We start from the raw sequence: 15,619 nt of genomic DNA on the forward strand, positions 1-15,619 counted from the left end.
GTAAATAAACAATAATAAATATGATAAAAATGTGGCTAAATTAAGCTTGATCAAATACACTGATATATTCGGTACAAATAACGCCTTCTTGAAGTAGACACCTAAAACATGAATTCCCCGGTTATGAAGAACAAGCTCTAGATAAATCTTATCAACCTAATTTGCATCAGCAGATGGATAATTCTATAGCATAAAAATTTAAGAAAATAGCTCACTTCAGTTCTCGGCCATAATATTTCACTTGGTGGCTTTCGCCTAAAAATGTGTTAAACCAATTTCATCTGAAGATGCTTCTTGCTCAAGAACTTACCATGAGTAGCACATGTTTTCATCAGTCGTGGAAGAAGCAGCTGAGGATCCCGTACTGACATACAATTGAACAATAATATCTGCTTGGATATACACAAAACTTCAAGCTCAGTATACACCCAGTGTTTAACCCATAATCAAGTTCAAAAATTCATAATGCATGTGTGCAAGCCCATAGAAACAGATGAAAGAATCTTTTTAACAAGTGTACATAGTTTAACAACAAAATGCTATTAGACGGTCATGTTTATGGACCAGTAAATGATTGCAGAGGTAAATAAGAACTTAATTCTTCTTGCTCTTGATGCAAAAGAAAAGGTCAGGCAGGACCTTGGCCCCATGAACAGGCTTGGTAGCGAGTAGTGACCTTCACGTTAACTATATATGTGAAGGACTTCCATTCAAATTACTTAATTTTTTTTATGAAGTACATTATTTTGCCAACTCATATAGAACCTACTTCATTTCTGCTTTCTGAGGCATTTTCCTTGGCATGCAATTCAGAGTTTTTAAATGACAAATGCAACTTATGTCCAAAGAAATGGTTCTATGCTAGCGTTGTCAGAGCTTTCTAAGTATCAAACATGCCAACCCATGCGCATGTGTGCGTCAAACCACCATCTAAAGGAATCCTAAGTCACCCCATCTACTCTGCGATGCCAGTACTCATTGAGGGATTAACCTTACCTAACCACCTAAACAACTGTCTTCTTGCAGAAACCTATTTAATTTCAACTTCAATTTGCATCTTCATCTACCAGATCCAGAAAAGCAGGATAAGTAACAAGGTATAGACTTCCATAAGTACCTGCATGAGATTTTTCCCAGATTTTCCATTATGGTACTTGTCAACACATTCAAGCATGGATTGAAAATTGTTCTGTGATGGACAATTCAAGGTGTTTTGTGGGTAGTCATCTTTAATGGCAAGAGAAAACCATCTCGCACATACTTCCATGCTTTCTGGACTATGGGCTCCATCAAAATAAAACACAAGATCTCCATCGCTCTCATTGTTGATACAACGATCGGGAACAATTTGAGCTCGCCCTTGCAGACAGGCTGTTGTTAGCCCTTTAATAAACTGCTCAGGTAGTGAGCTCTGTTCCATGCAGATAACTTTAAGAAGATGTTATCAAGTAAAACAAAGCTTGCAAAGAGAAACATGTACATAACTTACGGTTTGCTCCAAGTAGGAGATTTCAAGGTGATCAGTCCTTTGAAGCCATTTAGAAGATAGTGCAACAGCAAGACCAGCATTTATATACTGGTGCTCACCTTCAAGACCAAGTTTTAGACCATTCAGCAAGTTGGAGTCTAATGGTGGCGCCACTTGAAGAGGTACCTGCAAAAAACATGTTTTCCTGAGTAATACGTAGAAGGCTGTAACTTGATCCTTTGCTATACTGCATAAATGAGATAACTTTGCCCTATTAAGGAAACCATTGCAGCAAGTTTTTGTGTGGACCAATGAATTCCCAATTACAGGAAAGTTATGTGGTGATTTTCTTCAGAAAAACAGAGCACATAGTCAAGGACTTTTTGGACACATAGAAGAGATTTCTGATATGATAAAAGTCTCAAACTCTCATATATGAGGCCATAATTTACCAATGCTTAAGCTATCAGAGAACTAAATGCATCTGTGGCTTGAGAGAAGAAGTAGACTGATAAAAGCTTATTACTTCAACCTGATTGTTTAACGACTAATAAGAACTCTAGTTTAAACACAAAATTAAATTCACAATTTATAATGATTGATACGGATCCAATAGGACAAATTTCTAACAATGGTGTGGAGCAAACTTATATCATTCCAATGGATCGAAGAGTAGTTCAAAATCATATTCATATAATCCATATATATTTGGGGCGTGCTTTAATTCATATGGGACAGATTTAGTGCAACACTTGCAATCATAGGCTGAGGGAGCCTAATCAAACCTATGGGCTAAAACTACATAAAGGAAAGCCTAAAGTGAAGATCAAGTAAGGCTTTTGTGAAGATTCAAAACTTTGTTATGATGGGCTTACTAGTTTTATTATTTAAACACTTGTTTTATTTTAGTTTTGTTTGGGCTTGTATTCTGGCCATATTTTATCTTTTAAGTTTTAGAGTGTTGGGCCATGTTGTGGGCTTATATTTTAATACCTATGTGTTATTTTAGTGTGTGATTAGGCCTGGGTCTTATGTGTTTAAGTCAGGCCCAAGAAGAGTGTCTTAGGGTTTTATTTGTTTTTCTCCTTACTATATAAGGATAAGAAACAATTGTAAGAGGGAGCTTCTAATCAAATTTTCAGAATTATTTTCATGCCTTTGGCGTGTATTGCTTTGAGTGAGAGTAAGGATTTGCTTTCATCAATTGCACCAGGAATCTTGGCTAACTTATCAACTATTCGTTGTGGCGTTTGTCGGATTCTCATCTAAATCCTTCAATCATTGGTGTTTCAGCTTCTCTAAGTGTGGGGTGCCATAGGAGGTGGGTTTATCATATCTTTGGATTCCATATCTACTTGTGCGTGTGGGTTTGAGGCTTGTGCCATAGAGATTTCTGATATGATAAAAGTCTCAAACTCTCATATATGAGGCCATAATTTACCAATGCTTAAGCTATCAGAGAACTAAATGCATCTGTGGCTTGAGAGAAGAAGTAGACTGATAAAAGCTTATTACTTCAACCTGATTGTTTAACGACTAATAAGAACTCTAGTTTAAACACAAAATTAAATTCACAATTTATAATGATGGACCAATTCACATAAGACTGAGATGAGAACGTCATGAATGTTGACTGGCAAACATCGATCTTTATCATTTGAACTTTGAAGCCAAAGTTTCAGCAAGCGTTTCTTAAGTTATGTAGAATTGTAGATAATAAAACTAAGTGGTGCATGAACTGTGCTACTTACATCTCGCTTAGAAGCCTTCTCTTCAAGCACATGCATTGCTTCATCAGGTTGAGGCACTGTGAATGGTGGAACCCCATGCTGTATTCAAAAGAGGGAACATGAATTAAAATGAAAAATTAAAGAAAATAACAGTAATGGTTAGTCAAACTGGATTAAGCTAAGAAGCAAAACCCTTGGCATAGATTATATGCCTGAATGAGTAGTAGCTACAAAGAACACCTTAAAGATGCCAGCCTTCTCTCCAGCAATTTCTCCGAGAGTATTTCCTGTCAAAGCATTATGTTATGAGATCTAAAAAGGTTTGGAAATGCATGACACTAAACTCTAATACAAGTCTATCTGCAGAGTATGTGAATGTGACAAACTCTGGATTGAGGATACGGTAATTAAATAATGTCAACCAATTATTTAGGGACTTTTTTAGTTCTGAAATTAACTAAAAATTAACTAAATGTTAAACAACTATGAGCAATCACCTAACTTAAAATAACTAGATGAACTAACCAAGAATCTCCATGTGATCATATCCAAGGGAAGAGATACCACACACAACAGGTGTTTGAACCTGAAATATGATGCTGTGTCAACTCACTTTAGTTGTAAGACAGAAATAAAAGGATTTCCAGCATGAAGATCTCAACATAAAGCAGTATTTGTTTCTCAATAAACTGCTTCTTTCAAATAAGTATTACACATACCACATTTGTTGCATCAAACGTTCCGCCTAATCCAACCTCCAAAATAGCAACATCTACCTGCATATGTAGATTTAGTAAATCTGAATCCGATCTTCATCAGAAATAAAACTCATACATGTGCAAAGTCCAAATAGAGAGAGGACGTTAATGAAGTTGAAAACTGTGCATATCAAACCTGCTCTGCTGCAAATATCTTGAAGGCAAGCAAGGCGAGAAAGCGGAAGTAAGTAGGCATTGGTATATCTTCAGTAGTTTTTTCCTACACAAAAACTTTCAATTGAACACCAGAGAAATCATTGCCCACAGATAAACACGTACAATTTCATGCATGCATACACACACATAGAGATTTTAAGTAAAATAGAGAACATCTTTTCCATCCATGATTATACATGATATGATAGCATGACGTTCAAGAAAATGAATAAGTGGTTTTCTTCAGCCATTATGTTTAGCTACAGTTTCACCATTATCTTATGATAATAAATTCTGCAGGTACATTGAAGTGTAACCTATATCCATAAAAGTATACAGAAGTGAACCACTTAAGAGAAGATAAAATTGATATCATAAGATATCAATTACAGAAATAGAAAAAGTATCATAGAAATCATCTTCCCTGCAAATATCCATCAAACCAAATGTTTTTACATCCCTCACTATCCCCAACCACAACACAGAAAGGCAGCAAGCAAAGAAGAACAGCTTTCCGATTGTATATTATATCCCTTATCGCCAAATCTTCCCCTACAATTGATGAAAACTTGAAATCTGAACCCAATGATAATCTAAGATTACCAAGTAACCCGTGTATACAACATTATGCTCTTCATGGTGGCACTGATACAGAGCAATATACAATCATGGATTACCACCAGTCCTTCGCTCTTGTGCATAAAGCAATAAGTTACCATAATCTTTATTTTCTTGGATTAAATTATTAAACTTTTCAGCTCTTTCCATGTCAAAAAAATTGCTACTTCAATAGGAACCTGCTTATGTCAATCCAAGTAAACTATTGAACAAAACCATATTCAATACAATTTTCTCTTCCTCAGTTGGGACCCTCACAAACTAAATAACTAGAAAGAATCAACCTTATTCATATTCTTAATTACACATCCAATTAACATATGCAATCATGTAGATATCTGAAATATCATATTACTCTTCAGATTCCTTTCTAATTAATCTAGACATCATTCACTCAAAGCAACTGATTCAATGCAAACCAAATAAAATTTTAAACTGAAAACAGTATTTTTTTTAAAAAAAAAAAACAGACAACAGAAACAAATCTTGTTCTTTTCAATAATGAAATCTGAGCAGCCAAGGTTTGGTTTGGTCTAACTTCAAGCAAAATGGAACTGACTCTTTCAATTCCTTTCCGGAACTAAAGTAAATCATCAACACTTCCATCGTTTCATGGAACATGAGCAGCAAAACTCTTCCATTAAAAGTTCAATTGCCTCAGATTTCTCACAATTTGTTAAATAACTTACCTATACACCACAATTTGATGTTAGGCATATTGTACATCAAGTCAAGCATCCACATACTAAAATGCATTTCTAACGAATCTTAGCTGCATCAAGGTAGGAAGAGTTAACAAAAAAATTATGTTACCTTCAGTCTATCATAACACCACCAAAAGTATGCCAAAAACTTTTCTTCACAAATGTCCTCACTGCAACAGTCAACAAGAAACCACAAAATCTTAAACTAGGATGAAAATGATGTACAAGTACAACCATCCAAAGGCAAAATATTATCACCTAAAGAACGGAAACTGAGTGGAAATTCAAATACTGTAAGAAAATCATATTTATTTTGTTTAAGGAACATGGACAAGTGTGCCTTTCTCCTATGTACACCAAAATAAAGGTTCTTTTTCTCTCCTCTCTGGCTCTTTCATTCTCTCAAATGGAGACTAACAAGATCATTAGAGTAGGCACGATAAGAACATATTTAACACTCACTTAATGGCCTCTCTCCATATTCTGCAGGAATTCATCACCAGAGAGGACTGGCAAGTTTCAGAGATTTATCATTTGGCACCATCTGTGCAAATTGAACCCATGACCACATGAACATGGTGACACCTAAATCTAAGAAATAAAACTAAAAATGGAAAAGATATTGTAGTATTTAATTCATACTATATGTGATTATAAACAATAATGGGAGTATAAGCGCTGATCTCTTATTGTTAATGTGTGAGACCTTAAAGATTATCATTAATCTTATTAATAATTTTAGGACTTTGATATGGTATTTGAGACTTAATTTAATATTTTTTATTTTAAGATATTATCAAATAATTATGAATGATGCGAACTGACGAAATATTTCTACAAAAATAAATTGAATTAAGATTGAGAGTATCAAGATGTAAGGAATACCATATAGACATATCACATTAGTTTTGTATTCATTGATCGGTCAATTATATTTATCTGTGAATAGATTATAATTATGGACATATAAAAAAATAATTAAAATCATATGGATATTAAATATGATAAATAATTTAGGGTATTATATATATTGTAATTCTTTTGAATTTCATCATTCGAGCAGTTATATTGACCTAACAGAAATAGAATATTTGAACTTTTTAAGTATGCATAGGTCATAGTCCATTTGTTAAGTATTAAAATTGCAATGTCCATATCATCATACTCTATTATGTGTGAGTGATAAATTAAAAAAAATTATACACCTAAGATAAAGCCGAAAAAAATAAAAGTCAAAATAAAATTTTATATATCATTGATAATAGCCAATTTTAATTTATTTTATATAAATTTTATTTTTTAAAAATATGATTTAAAATTTAAATCTTTACTAGTTATATGGTAAAACGTCATATACTTTCATCTCATTCAGATTATAAATCAAGAAACTCTTTATCCTCTTATAAAAAATTGCTTCTCACTCTCTGCTTAAAAAATACGGTCTTTGTCTTCTAGTTAGTTTATTTTCTTGTGAATGTCGAACTATCTTTTAATTGCATCGAGTTGAAACAAAAAGTGTCGGTTGTTGAAACTTGAAGGAGTATTTTGAATTCTTATAAAATACACTATAATTCTACGTAACTCTTGTGAAAATATATTAATGATTTATTATATCAATTACATATGAATTATGTGATACAAATGAAAGTGAAATGCGGTTGTTATTTATTTTATTTTAATTCTAAAAAATTAATGGATTTTTTATTAAAAAAAAATTAATGGATTTTCGAACAGTAAAATAATAATATCTTTTCTTATGTGGTCATATTTGTTTGCTCATATTTCTTACTTCTTACAAATATTTAAAACTCATTTCTCTACTTTCTGGTGCTATACTTTCTTCTTCCTTCGTCCTCTCAAGATTTTTAACTACTCAATAAATTCTCAGCTTTTAATTGATTTATCTTTCATCTCTCACCCATTGTATATTCCATATTCTACATATCTTTATGCAACTGGATAACGGGATGTGTTCTTCACACGGAAATAGTAAGCAGGGTTTTAACAAATGAAGAAATTTCCTCTGTTTTTTCTTTTTTTTTTTTCCCTAGTTTTTCATAAAAACTCCAGTAACATTCAGTTTGCTAACTTCTTGTAGCAGTTTCAAGAGTTGGTCAAATCGTCGTTATAAGCTTCGTTTCAATCATTGTTACAGAGAAGCAAATAAAACAACTGACTTGCTTGCTAACTTGGCTGTCCATTTGCCCATTGGTTTGCATCTGTTCATGACTCCTCTGAGAGAGCAGATTGAGGTTCTTATTGAGATAGGCAGGGGGTGACTTCTCTAAATACTGAAATCTTTTGGTTGCAGGCAGGCCTGTATATAAGCGAAGTGCAAAAAGATAATCGGTTTAGTTGAGAAACCATTAGTACAGTTTATGAGAAATTAGTATTACTGTTAGAAAAATGAAAAAGAAAAGATGAGAAAAAGAGTAAGACTATCTATGTAAATCTATAACATGAATACGTAAAATTTTATATACATCTCGTTATAATTTTACATCGCAGGTCCGTATGTTTCCCTTAATAATGCTCTGACAGGAAAGCTTTGTCGTGACTGGAATTATTGTTCTTTGTCGATTTTTCTTTTTTCCAAGCTTTCTCCATCAATCACGGGAATGATAACATTATGAAATCGGTCTCCGAGATTTTTTTTTCATTGGGAAACTGTCTCCGAGATTAAGATTATAAAACTTCAGCCCGGGATTAGAGGCCCAACTCCACTGTCTCGAGTTGAGCGTTGTTCATCCAAAATTTTACGGACAAAAGTTTATGATTGTTTCTGGTCGGGTAAAGAAGAAAAAACAATGGCAGAGGTTGTCGTTGCTTTAGTGTCCAAAGAATCGCCGACTTGCTTACTCAAGAATTAACTTTTCTGAGAGATGTGAAGGAAGATGTTGAGAGTCTGCAAGGAGTACTGAGACGGATCCAGTCTTTCTTGAAGGATGCAGACTGCAAGCAATATCAAGATGAGCGTGTTTGGAACTGGGTTGCTGAAATCAGAGGCGTAGCTTATGATGCTGAGGATGTAATAGAATCCTATATTCTTAAGATTGCAACACGTAGAGTAGAAGGAGCACGTGGAATCACCAAGAAGGTTAGCTCTATTTTCACAAAAGTTCCTCGTCTCCGTGTGATCAAGAGCCGGATCGAATCCATCCGAAACAAGACTCAGGCAATTTCTGCTAGTATGCAGACTTTTGACATCAAACTTGATGCTGAAAGAGCGGTTCCAGGTTCTGCAAGTGAGATGCAACAACGACTGAGAAGATCCTATCCACATGATGAGGACGACGTGATCAGCTTTCACGCAATCAGGAGGGATATTAACGCTCAGTTGATGATGGAAGTAGAGCGACGCCAGGTTGTTTCCATAGTAGGAATGGGGGGACTTGGTAAAACAACTCTCGCCAAGAACATATACAATGACATTAATGTGAAGCAACACTTTGATTGTTGTGCTTGGGTCTTCATATCTCAACAATACACTGCAAGAGATCTGTTGGTAAGAATCTGGATTGATGTTGCGTCTACTACAGATAAGTCAAAGTTGGAACAATACACTGCAAGAGATCTGTTGGTAAGAATCTGGATTGATGTTGCGTCTACTACAGATAAGTCAAAGTTGGAAGCAATAAAGGAGGAAAAGCTTTTTGCATCTACTAATATGGAGTCCATGAAAGAGGAACAATCGCTGAAATCCATGTTGGAAAGGATGGAAGAGGAGGATTTGGTTAAAAAGCTCTATAAAGTGTTAGAGCAAAAGCGATACTTGGTGGTGCTCGATGATATTTGGAATACTGAAGCATGGGATTGTTTAAAACGAGCTTTCCCAAATGGGAAGAAAGGAAGCAAAATTTTGTTCACAACCCGTAACTAAAGCCTTGCTTATTATGCTGATCCGTCGACAACTCCAATGGAACCGCCATTTTTGACAAATAATGAAGCATGGGAGCTTCTCAGTAGAAAAGCATTTCCCGTCGAGCAGAGTTGCCCACGAAATCTTGAGATTTTGGGGAGGGAAATGGTGAAAAAATGTGGAGGATTGCCCTTAGCTGTTGTTGTCCTTGGTGGGATATTGGCAACAAAAAAATCTTTGAATGAGTGGAAGACAGTTCAGAAAAACGTTATTGCACAATTTGCTATGTTGGAACGCAAAAATCAATATGGAGGAGTGTATGGGATATTAGCTATGAGCTACCATGATTTGCCTTATCACTTGAAGCCATGCTTCCTCTATCTTTCCCAATTTCCAGAGGATTGGGAGTTTCACAAGAGGACACTAATTCGAATGTGGATTGCTGAAGGCTTTCTAGCACAATCGCAGGATTCAGCAAACCGAACAATGGAAGATTTGGCTGAAATATATTTGGAAGAGCTTGTAAGCAGGTGCATGGTTCAAGTAACTGAAAGGGACCACACTGGAATTCATGTCAAAATTTGCCGCATCCATAGTCTGATGCGAGATATCTGTATATCAAAGGCAGGAGATGAGCATTTCGCTGGAGGCATTGAACACCGAGACGAGTTTGCAACAAACACTAAATCTCGCTTTTTGAAGTCAGCAACGAGCCAGCCACGAAGAATTGCTGTTCATCCTCGTATCGATGGAGACAATGCTGGTAAGAGATTCTATGTGCCGTTGGTAAAATGTGGTGATCCACATCTTCGTTCCCTTCATTACTTTGTTGATCAAGACAAATATCGTATGACTAGGGGGCAAGAAATTTACATTCTCAGCCATTTTCGACTGCTTAGAATCTTAAATCTTGAGAATATATATCTGAGCAAATATCATGTACCTGGAGATATTGGCAATTTGATTCACTTAAGATATCTTGGATTGAGAAATACTGGATTATGGGTAACAACGAAGTATCTTTTTGTGGTCTCCACTTCTTTACCAGCATCCATAGGTAACTTGAAGAGTTTGTACACCCTTGACGTACGAAAAAATTCTTTGGAAAGCTTACCTGATGTGCTATGGAAATTAGAAAATTTGAGACATTTGTTAGTAGAGCCTGAAGTTGATGGGCAATTGCGGCTGGATACATTAACACACTTGGAGACTTTGAAGTGGGTACGAGCTAAGAATCTAATTGCAAACAATGCATTGTGCAAATTGACTAATGTTAGAAATTTAGGAATATATTTCAAAGAAACACAGGAAGTGGATGTTGTCCTAAAATCTCGCATTTTTGAACAAGGCCGTCTTAGTAGCTTGAAGATGTCGATCTCAGAAGAGGGTTCATTTCCAAATTTGGAATCACTTTCACGTTGTGATCATCTCACGAAACTAGAGTTACAAGGAAAAATACTAGAAGATCCCGACGAATCACTCCGTCACAATCTAAAATTCCTGCCAGAAAGCCTCACCAAGTTAACTTTGTCTCATTCTCTGTTAAAGCAAGATCCAATGAGTATTCTGGGAAATAAGTTGCATAATTTGAGGTTTCTGTTCCTGCATACATTATCTTACGAGGGTTCTGAACTTGTGTGCTCTGCGAATGGATTTCCGAGACTTGAGATTCTTACAATTGAAGAGTTAGAATTAGAAGAATGGCAAATAGAGGAAGGTGCAATGCCCTGTCTCAGGACTTTAAAAATAAAGGCTCTAAAGAAACTGAGGATGATTCCAGAAGGTATCAAGTTCCTCGTTAGCCTCCAAGAATTGAAAATCATCGACATGGCAGCATTTGCAAAGAGGGTTCAAGTGATTGATGGAGTAGAAGGAGAGGATTTTGACAAGATGCAGCACATACGCATCCATTCATTTGACTATTCATGGGGATGCAAGGTAATTTTATTTAACTTTTTGACTTAGTTAGCACATAAGTCTTAATTTAAGCTCAAATTACCTGAAAATTCAAGAAATTATATTTTTTATTTTTGCACTAAATCAAAAAATCAAGAGAAAAAAAGAAATTTCCAATATTATCCATGACTTAAAACAGATATGCAAGTTTAACTAAAAGAATCTTTCTTTTTGGTCATAGGTTGATGAATTGGAAACGGACTCGGAAGACTCGATGGAGGAGTGACCACGTTGCTGAAAATGCCAAAGTTACCGTCTTCACATCACAACCTTTGTTCTTGTGTTGCATAATTGATCACATCCATCTGATCCTACTCCAATACTGTCACTTTAAAATTTTCTTTTCACGTTGTAATGCAAATTCCTGACAGATTTTTACTGTGTTATCTGAGTGTTGATTTTAAATTTTCGATGATAATAGAGAGATGATCAACAAATCTTATGCAAAGGATGGATATAGGTTGAATAGAGACACAGGTGGACAGTGATGGACCTTCCTAAAAATGTTAATATGGAAGTGTGTGTATGTGTATCAGATCATGAACTCTGCATCTTTTCACACCTATTCCAGTGTGATCTCTTTCGCTTACTTGAACCATACACCTACTTGTCAGCTCTTCCAAATATTCTTCACCCACATCTTCCATCGTCTCTTCTTCTCCACCTATTGATGGTTGCAATATGAAGCCTTCGGCAATCCACATTCGAATCAATTCCCTTTTCCCAAACTCCCAGTCCTCTGGAAATTGAGAAAGATAGAGAAAGCATGGCTTCAAATGGAAAGGCAAGTCGTCGTAGCTCAAACCTAATATCCCATACACTCCTCCATATTGATGTCGTTGTTCCCACTTGATAAAGTGTGCAATAATATTTTCATGCACACTATTCCACTCCTTTAATGACTTCTTAGTTGCCAATAGGCCTCCAAGTACAACAATTGCTAATGGCAATCCTCTGCATTTTTTCACCATTTCCCTTCCTAATTTCTCAAATTCTGGTGGGCAACCATCCTCTATAAGAATATCTTTTGGGAATGTTTTCCTTTTAAGAAGTTCCCAGCCTTCGTCGTCCTTCAACAGTGGTGGTTCCACCACTGAGCTCTGTGGATCAGCATGAGAAGCGACCACCGTGTTTCGGGTGGTAAATAAAACTTTGCTTCCTCTCTTACCATTTGGAAAAGCAGGTTTCAAATAATCCCAGGCCTCAGTTGTCCAAATATCATCAAGAACCACAAAGTAACGCTTCTCTATTAACGTACTATGAAGTCTTCTAATCAGATCTTCCTCTTTCATCCTTTCCAACAAACACTTGAATTCTTCATCTTCCTTCATCTTTCCCACCTTGGATTTAAGTGGTTGTCCCCCTTTCATATCTTCCAATAACTTTGCTTTATCTTCGTTGGATGCAGCATCCATAAGGATTCGAACGACAACTTCCTTGACAGAGAATTGCTGAGATATGAAGATCCAAGATTGGAAATCGAAGTTTTGCTTCACATCAACGTCATTGTATATCTTCTTGGCAAGAGTGGTTTTGCCTAGCCCTCCCATCCCCACTATGGAAACAACACGGACTTGCTCTTCCTCCATCATCAACCGCGCTTTAAGATCACTTATTACAGCCTCCAAACAAATGACATACTCTTCCTCAGCATGTGGATCCGGTCTTCTGTATCGTTGTTGTCTCTTATAATTAGTTCCTTCTCCCTCAACAAGTTGGATGCCGTAGGTCTGCATACTTTTGTTTATATCTTCCATCTTAGATCGGATATATGTGATCTGGGTTCCTATTCTGTGGAGATAGGAAGCCTTAGTGAACATGAAAAAAGCCTTGTTAATGAACCCGCGTACACCTTCTCCTCTACCCCTTGCAACTTTAAGAAGAAAGGTATCGATGACATCCTCAGAATCATAAGCGAGGTCTCTGATTTCAGCTACCCAGTTGCGCACTCGCTCATCTTCATGATGATGACGGTCGGCATCTTTCAAGAAGCATTTCATTCGCTTGAGTTCATCTTGCAATCGATCAACTTCACCCTGCACCCCATGCAGAAAAACTGCTTCTTGTATGAGCAAATCAGCAATTCTTTGAATAGCCTCAGAAACAACAGCCTCGGCCATTCTTCTCGTTCCAGTGTCTTTTTTTTTTATGTTACCAAGAAGGGAAAATCGGAAGAGTTTGTTCTGCCTGAGATGAGCAGTGTCTTTAACGTTCGTCAAAGGTGGTTAGCGGTGGTAATTTATTATAGCAGATTTCTGAAACTTTCCTTCATCTTAGTTAGCCACGTGATCAGAAGGTGTGCAGGCAATTCCATTATAAATTTCTCTGTTCTTATCCCTTAATGAAAGTTGCAGCCAATAGACGCCAGCAAAGATAATTTCAAAGAAAAAAAGGAAAAAACGAAGATAAAGTGTCTTTAACGTGTTGATCTTTAAAATATAAAAATAAATCTATTAATTATGATATAACTAAGGATGAAAAAGTAATTCTATTTAATGTAAATTTACACGGGCAAAGCTAAATTTTATATTTTAGCCGGTTATTTATATAATTTCATAATATTTAGCTAATTAATTTTTTAATTTTAACTAAAATTTTTAAATTCATATGAATTCAACCATATTTAGATGGTAATTTCCTAAAAAAAAATAATTTAATAATCAATTCTGGTTGAAAAATTGACACTAATCCAAGCTAAAATAGATAGGGTGCAAAAAACATGACAAAAATTACCCTTTAATTAAAATATTTTATAATAGAAGACTTGTTTATAATATAAATAGGGAATTCAGAACAGGAGACTTATTTATAAGAATAATTTATAATGTTGTTTCAATTTTAGTTTAAAATGAAAAAACAACTTATTTTAGCATGGAATAAAACATTTTATGTCCTATTTATGGTTTAAGACCAATGTAAATTGCTGAATTCATCAGCATCAAACTATATTCACGTGGCCCAACATTACAAAAATATAATTTCTACTTAATAGGGCTAATTCAAGCGGATTTCGTATTAGAAAATTAATTCCTATATTAATTGAATAGTTATATTTTTTTATTCTTTGATTAAAATTGGCTCAGATAAAGTAGAGACCCACATCAATAAAAAAAATTACTGATTGAGTAGCCACGTCAACATATTTTATTCACATTTTATTATCACTAATCTTTTAATTTGGCTAACATTATCGAAAAACAAACGAACTAAATTGAAATTTTATATGATTGGGGAAAAACAAACGAGCAAAGATAATTTCAAAAAAAAAAAGAAAAAGCAAAGATAAAGAGTCTTTGAGGAGTCAGCTGAGCAATGAATGGGGACTCCGTTTTCCTCCTTTCTGCTTTTTTACTGTGACAATAATTAGATTGGACATGACTAAGATAGCAGGAAGATCGTCGGATCATCACCGGAATCTGACCCTAACACTCAATTACTTCAATTTTTTTCATAGATTAACGTCTGTTTAACACCTAATCTCACAGACTATTTCATGTAGCAATTGAAATGTCAAAAACTATTATAGTGAATTTTCACAATGTAGGAACTAATAAGAGATGTATTATAATTGAGGAATTAAAATATATTTTACCCTAAAGTACTTCGCAGCTTCCACCGTCAAATGATGAAAGTGTCTTTATCTTTTTCTTTTCTTTTCTTGGTTGCCAAACACTTACAGAAAAGTTGTAGTTAATAGACGCCAGAAATAGTCGATCATCATTCATCAGCCAACATAAAGAGTCTTCGAGGAGTTAGTTGAGCAATGAATGGGGACTCTGTGCAATGAGCCCACATTAACCGACCGATGCATGCGCTATGTCCAATCCATCATCAATGTGAGCTGCCGTCTCTGCACTGTCATCAATCTGTTTTTCAAAATGGAGAACTGGTGTTTGAAAAATAAAAATATTTTTTGTAAAATATTTTTTCATCATTATTTAATTTTAATTTAAATAAATAAAATATATTAATAAATTTATATATAAAAATTTTAATAAAAATATTAAAGGTGAAAAGTAACTTTTTATTTTGAAAAGTGTGAGTCATTTTATTAAATATAAAAATTTAATATTTTTTAAATATAAATTACTTCTCAAAAATAAATGGAATGTTTTTCTCAAATTGTATGGATACTTTAACAAATTTAAATTGAATATTTATATTGTAATGTCCTAAGCAGTGACGAGGACTTCCCCCCCATATTAAGAGAATATTAAATTTGTAATAAATATATATAATTTTTGAATGAAATATTTTTTATCTAATGAAAAACAATCTTTAGAAGTTATTTGCGAGTTAGGTTTCCTAAACAATCTTTAGAATTTTTTTAGAAAAAATTCTAGTTCATATGAGAATAAAAGTTAAGCTAA

At 34.8% G+C, this 15,619-nt stretch overlaps 3 protein-coding genes across 3 annotated transcripts; 1 reads left to right on the forward strand and 2 right to left on the reverse strand.

The window, feature by feature from the left end:
- Positions 1-156: 156 nt before the first annotated feature.
- On the reverse strand, positions 157-4,831 carry LOC110624872 (folylpolyglutamate synthase). The gene is made up of 10 exons (XM_043961130.1): positions 4,716-4,831; positions 4,503-4,536; positions 4,093-4,176; positions 3,918-3,974; positions 3,724-3,784; positions 3,430-3,485; positions 3,220-3,297; positions 1,490-1,654; positions 1,118-1,411; positions 157-183 (listed from the first exon to the last, which is right to left on the reverse strand). Exons 1-10 carry the CDS (start codon positions 4,829-4,831, stop codon positions 157-159), a joined length of 972 nt encoding a protein of 323 aa, XP_043817065.1.
- A 2,828-nt stretch (positions 4,832-7,659) lies between these two features.
- LOC110624965 (putative disease resistance protein At1g50180) lies at positions 7,660-11,633 on the forward strand. The gene is given in 3 exon segments (XM_043961135.1): positions 7,660-7,709; positions 8,231-11,231; positions 11,431-11,633. Coding segments are annotated over 3 exon segments (3,096 nt in total). The 3' UTR covers positions 11,476-11,633.
- Positions 11,398-13,594, reverse strand: LOC110624871 (putative disease resistance protein At1g50180). The gene has a single exon (XM_021770292.2). The coding sequence runs from the start codon at positions 13,367-13,369 to the stop codon at positions 11,756-11,758; it is 1,614 nt and encodes a 537-aa protein (XP_021625984.1). The 5' UTR covers positions 13,370-13,594; the 3' UTR covers positions 11,398-11,755.
- Positions 13,595-15,619: the final 2,025 nt, after the last annotated feature.

Source organism: Manihot esculenta, chromosome 10 (genome assembly GCF_001659605.2).
Source record: "Manihot esculenta cultivar AM560-2 chromosome 10, M.esculenta_v8, whole genome shotgun sequence".
Lineage (NCBI taxonomy): Eukaryota > Viridiplantae > Streptophyta > Magnoliopsida > Malpighiales > Euphorbiaceae > Manihot > Manihot esculenta.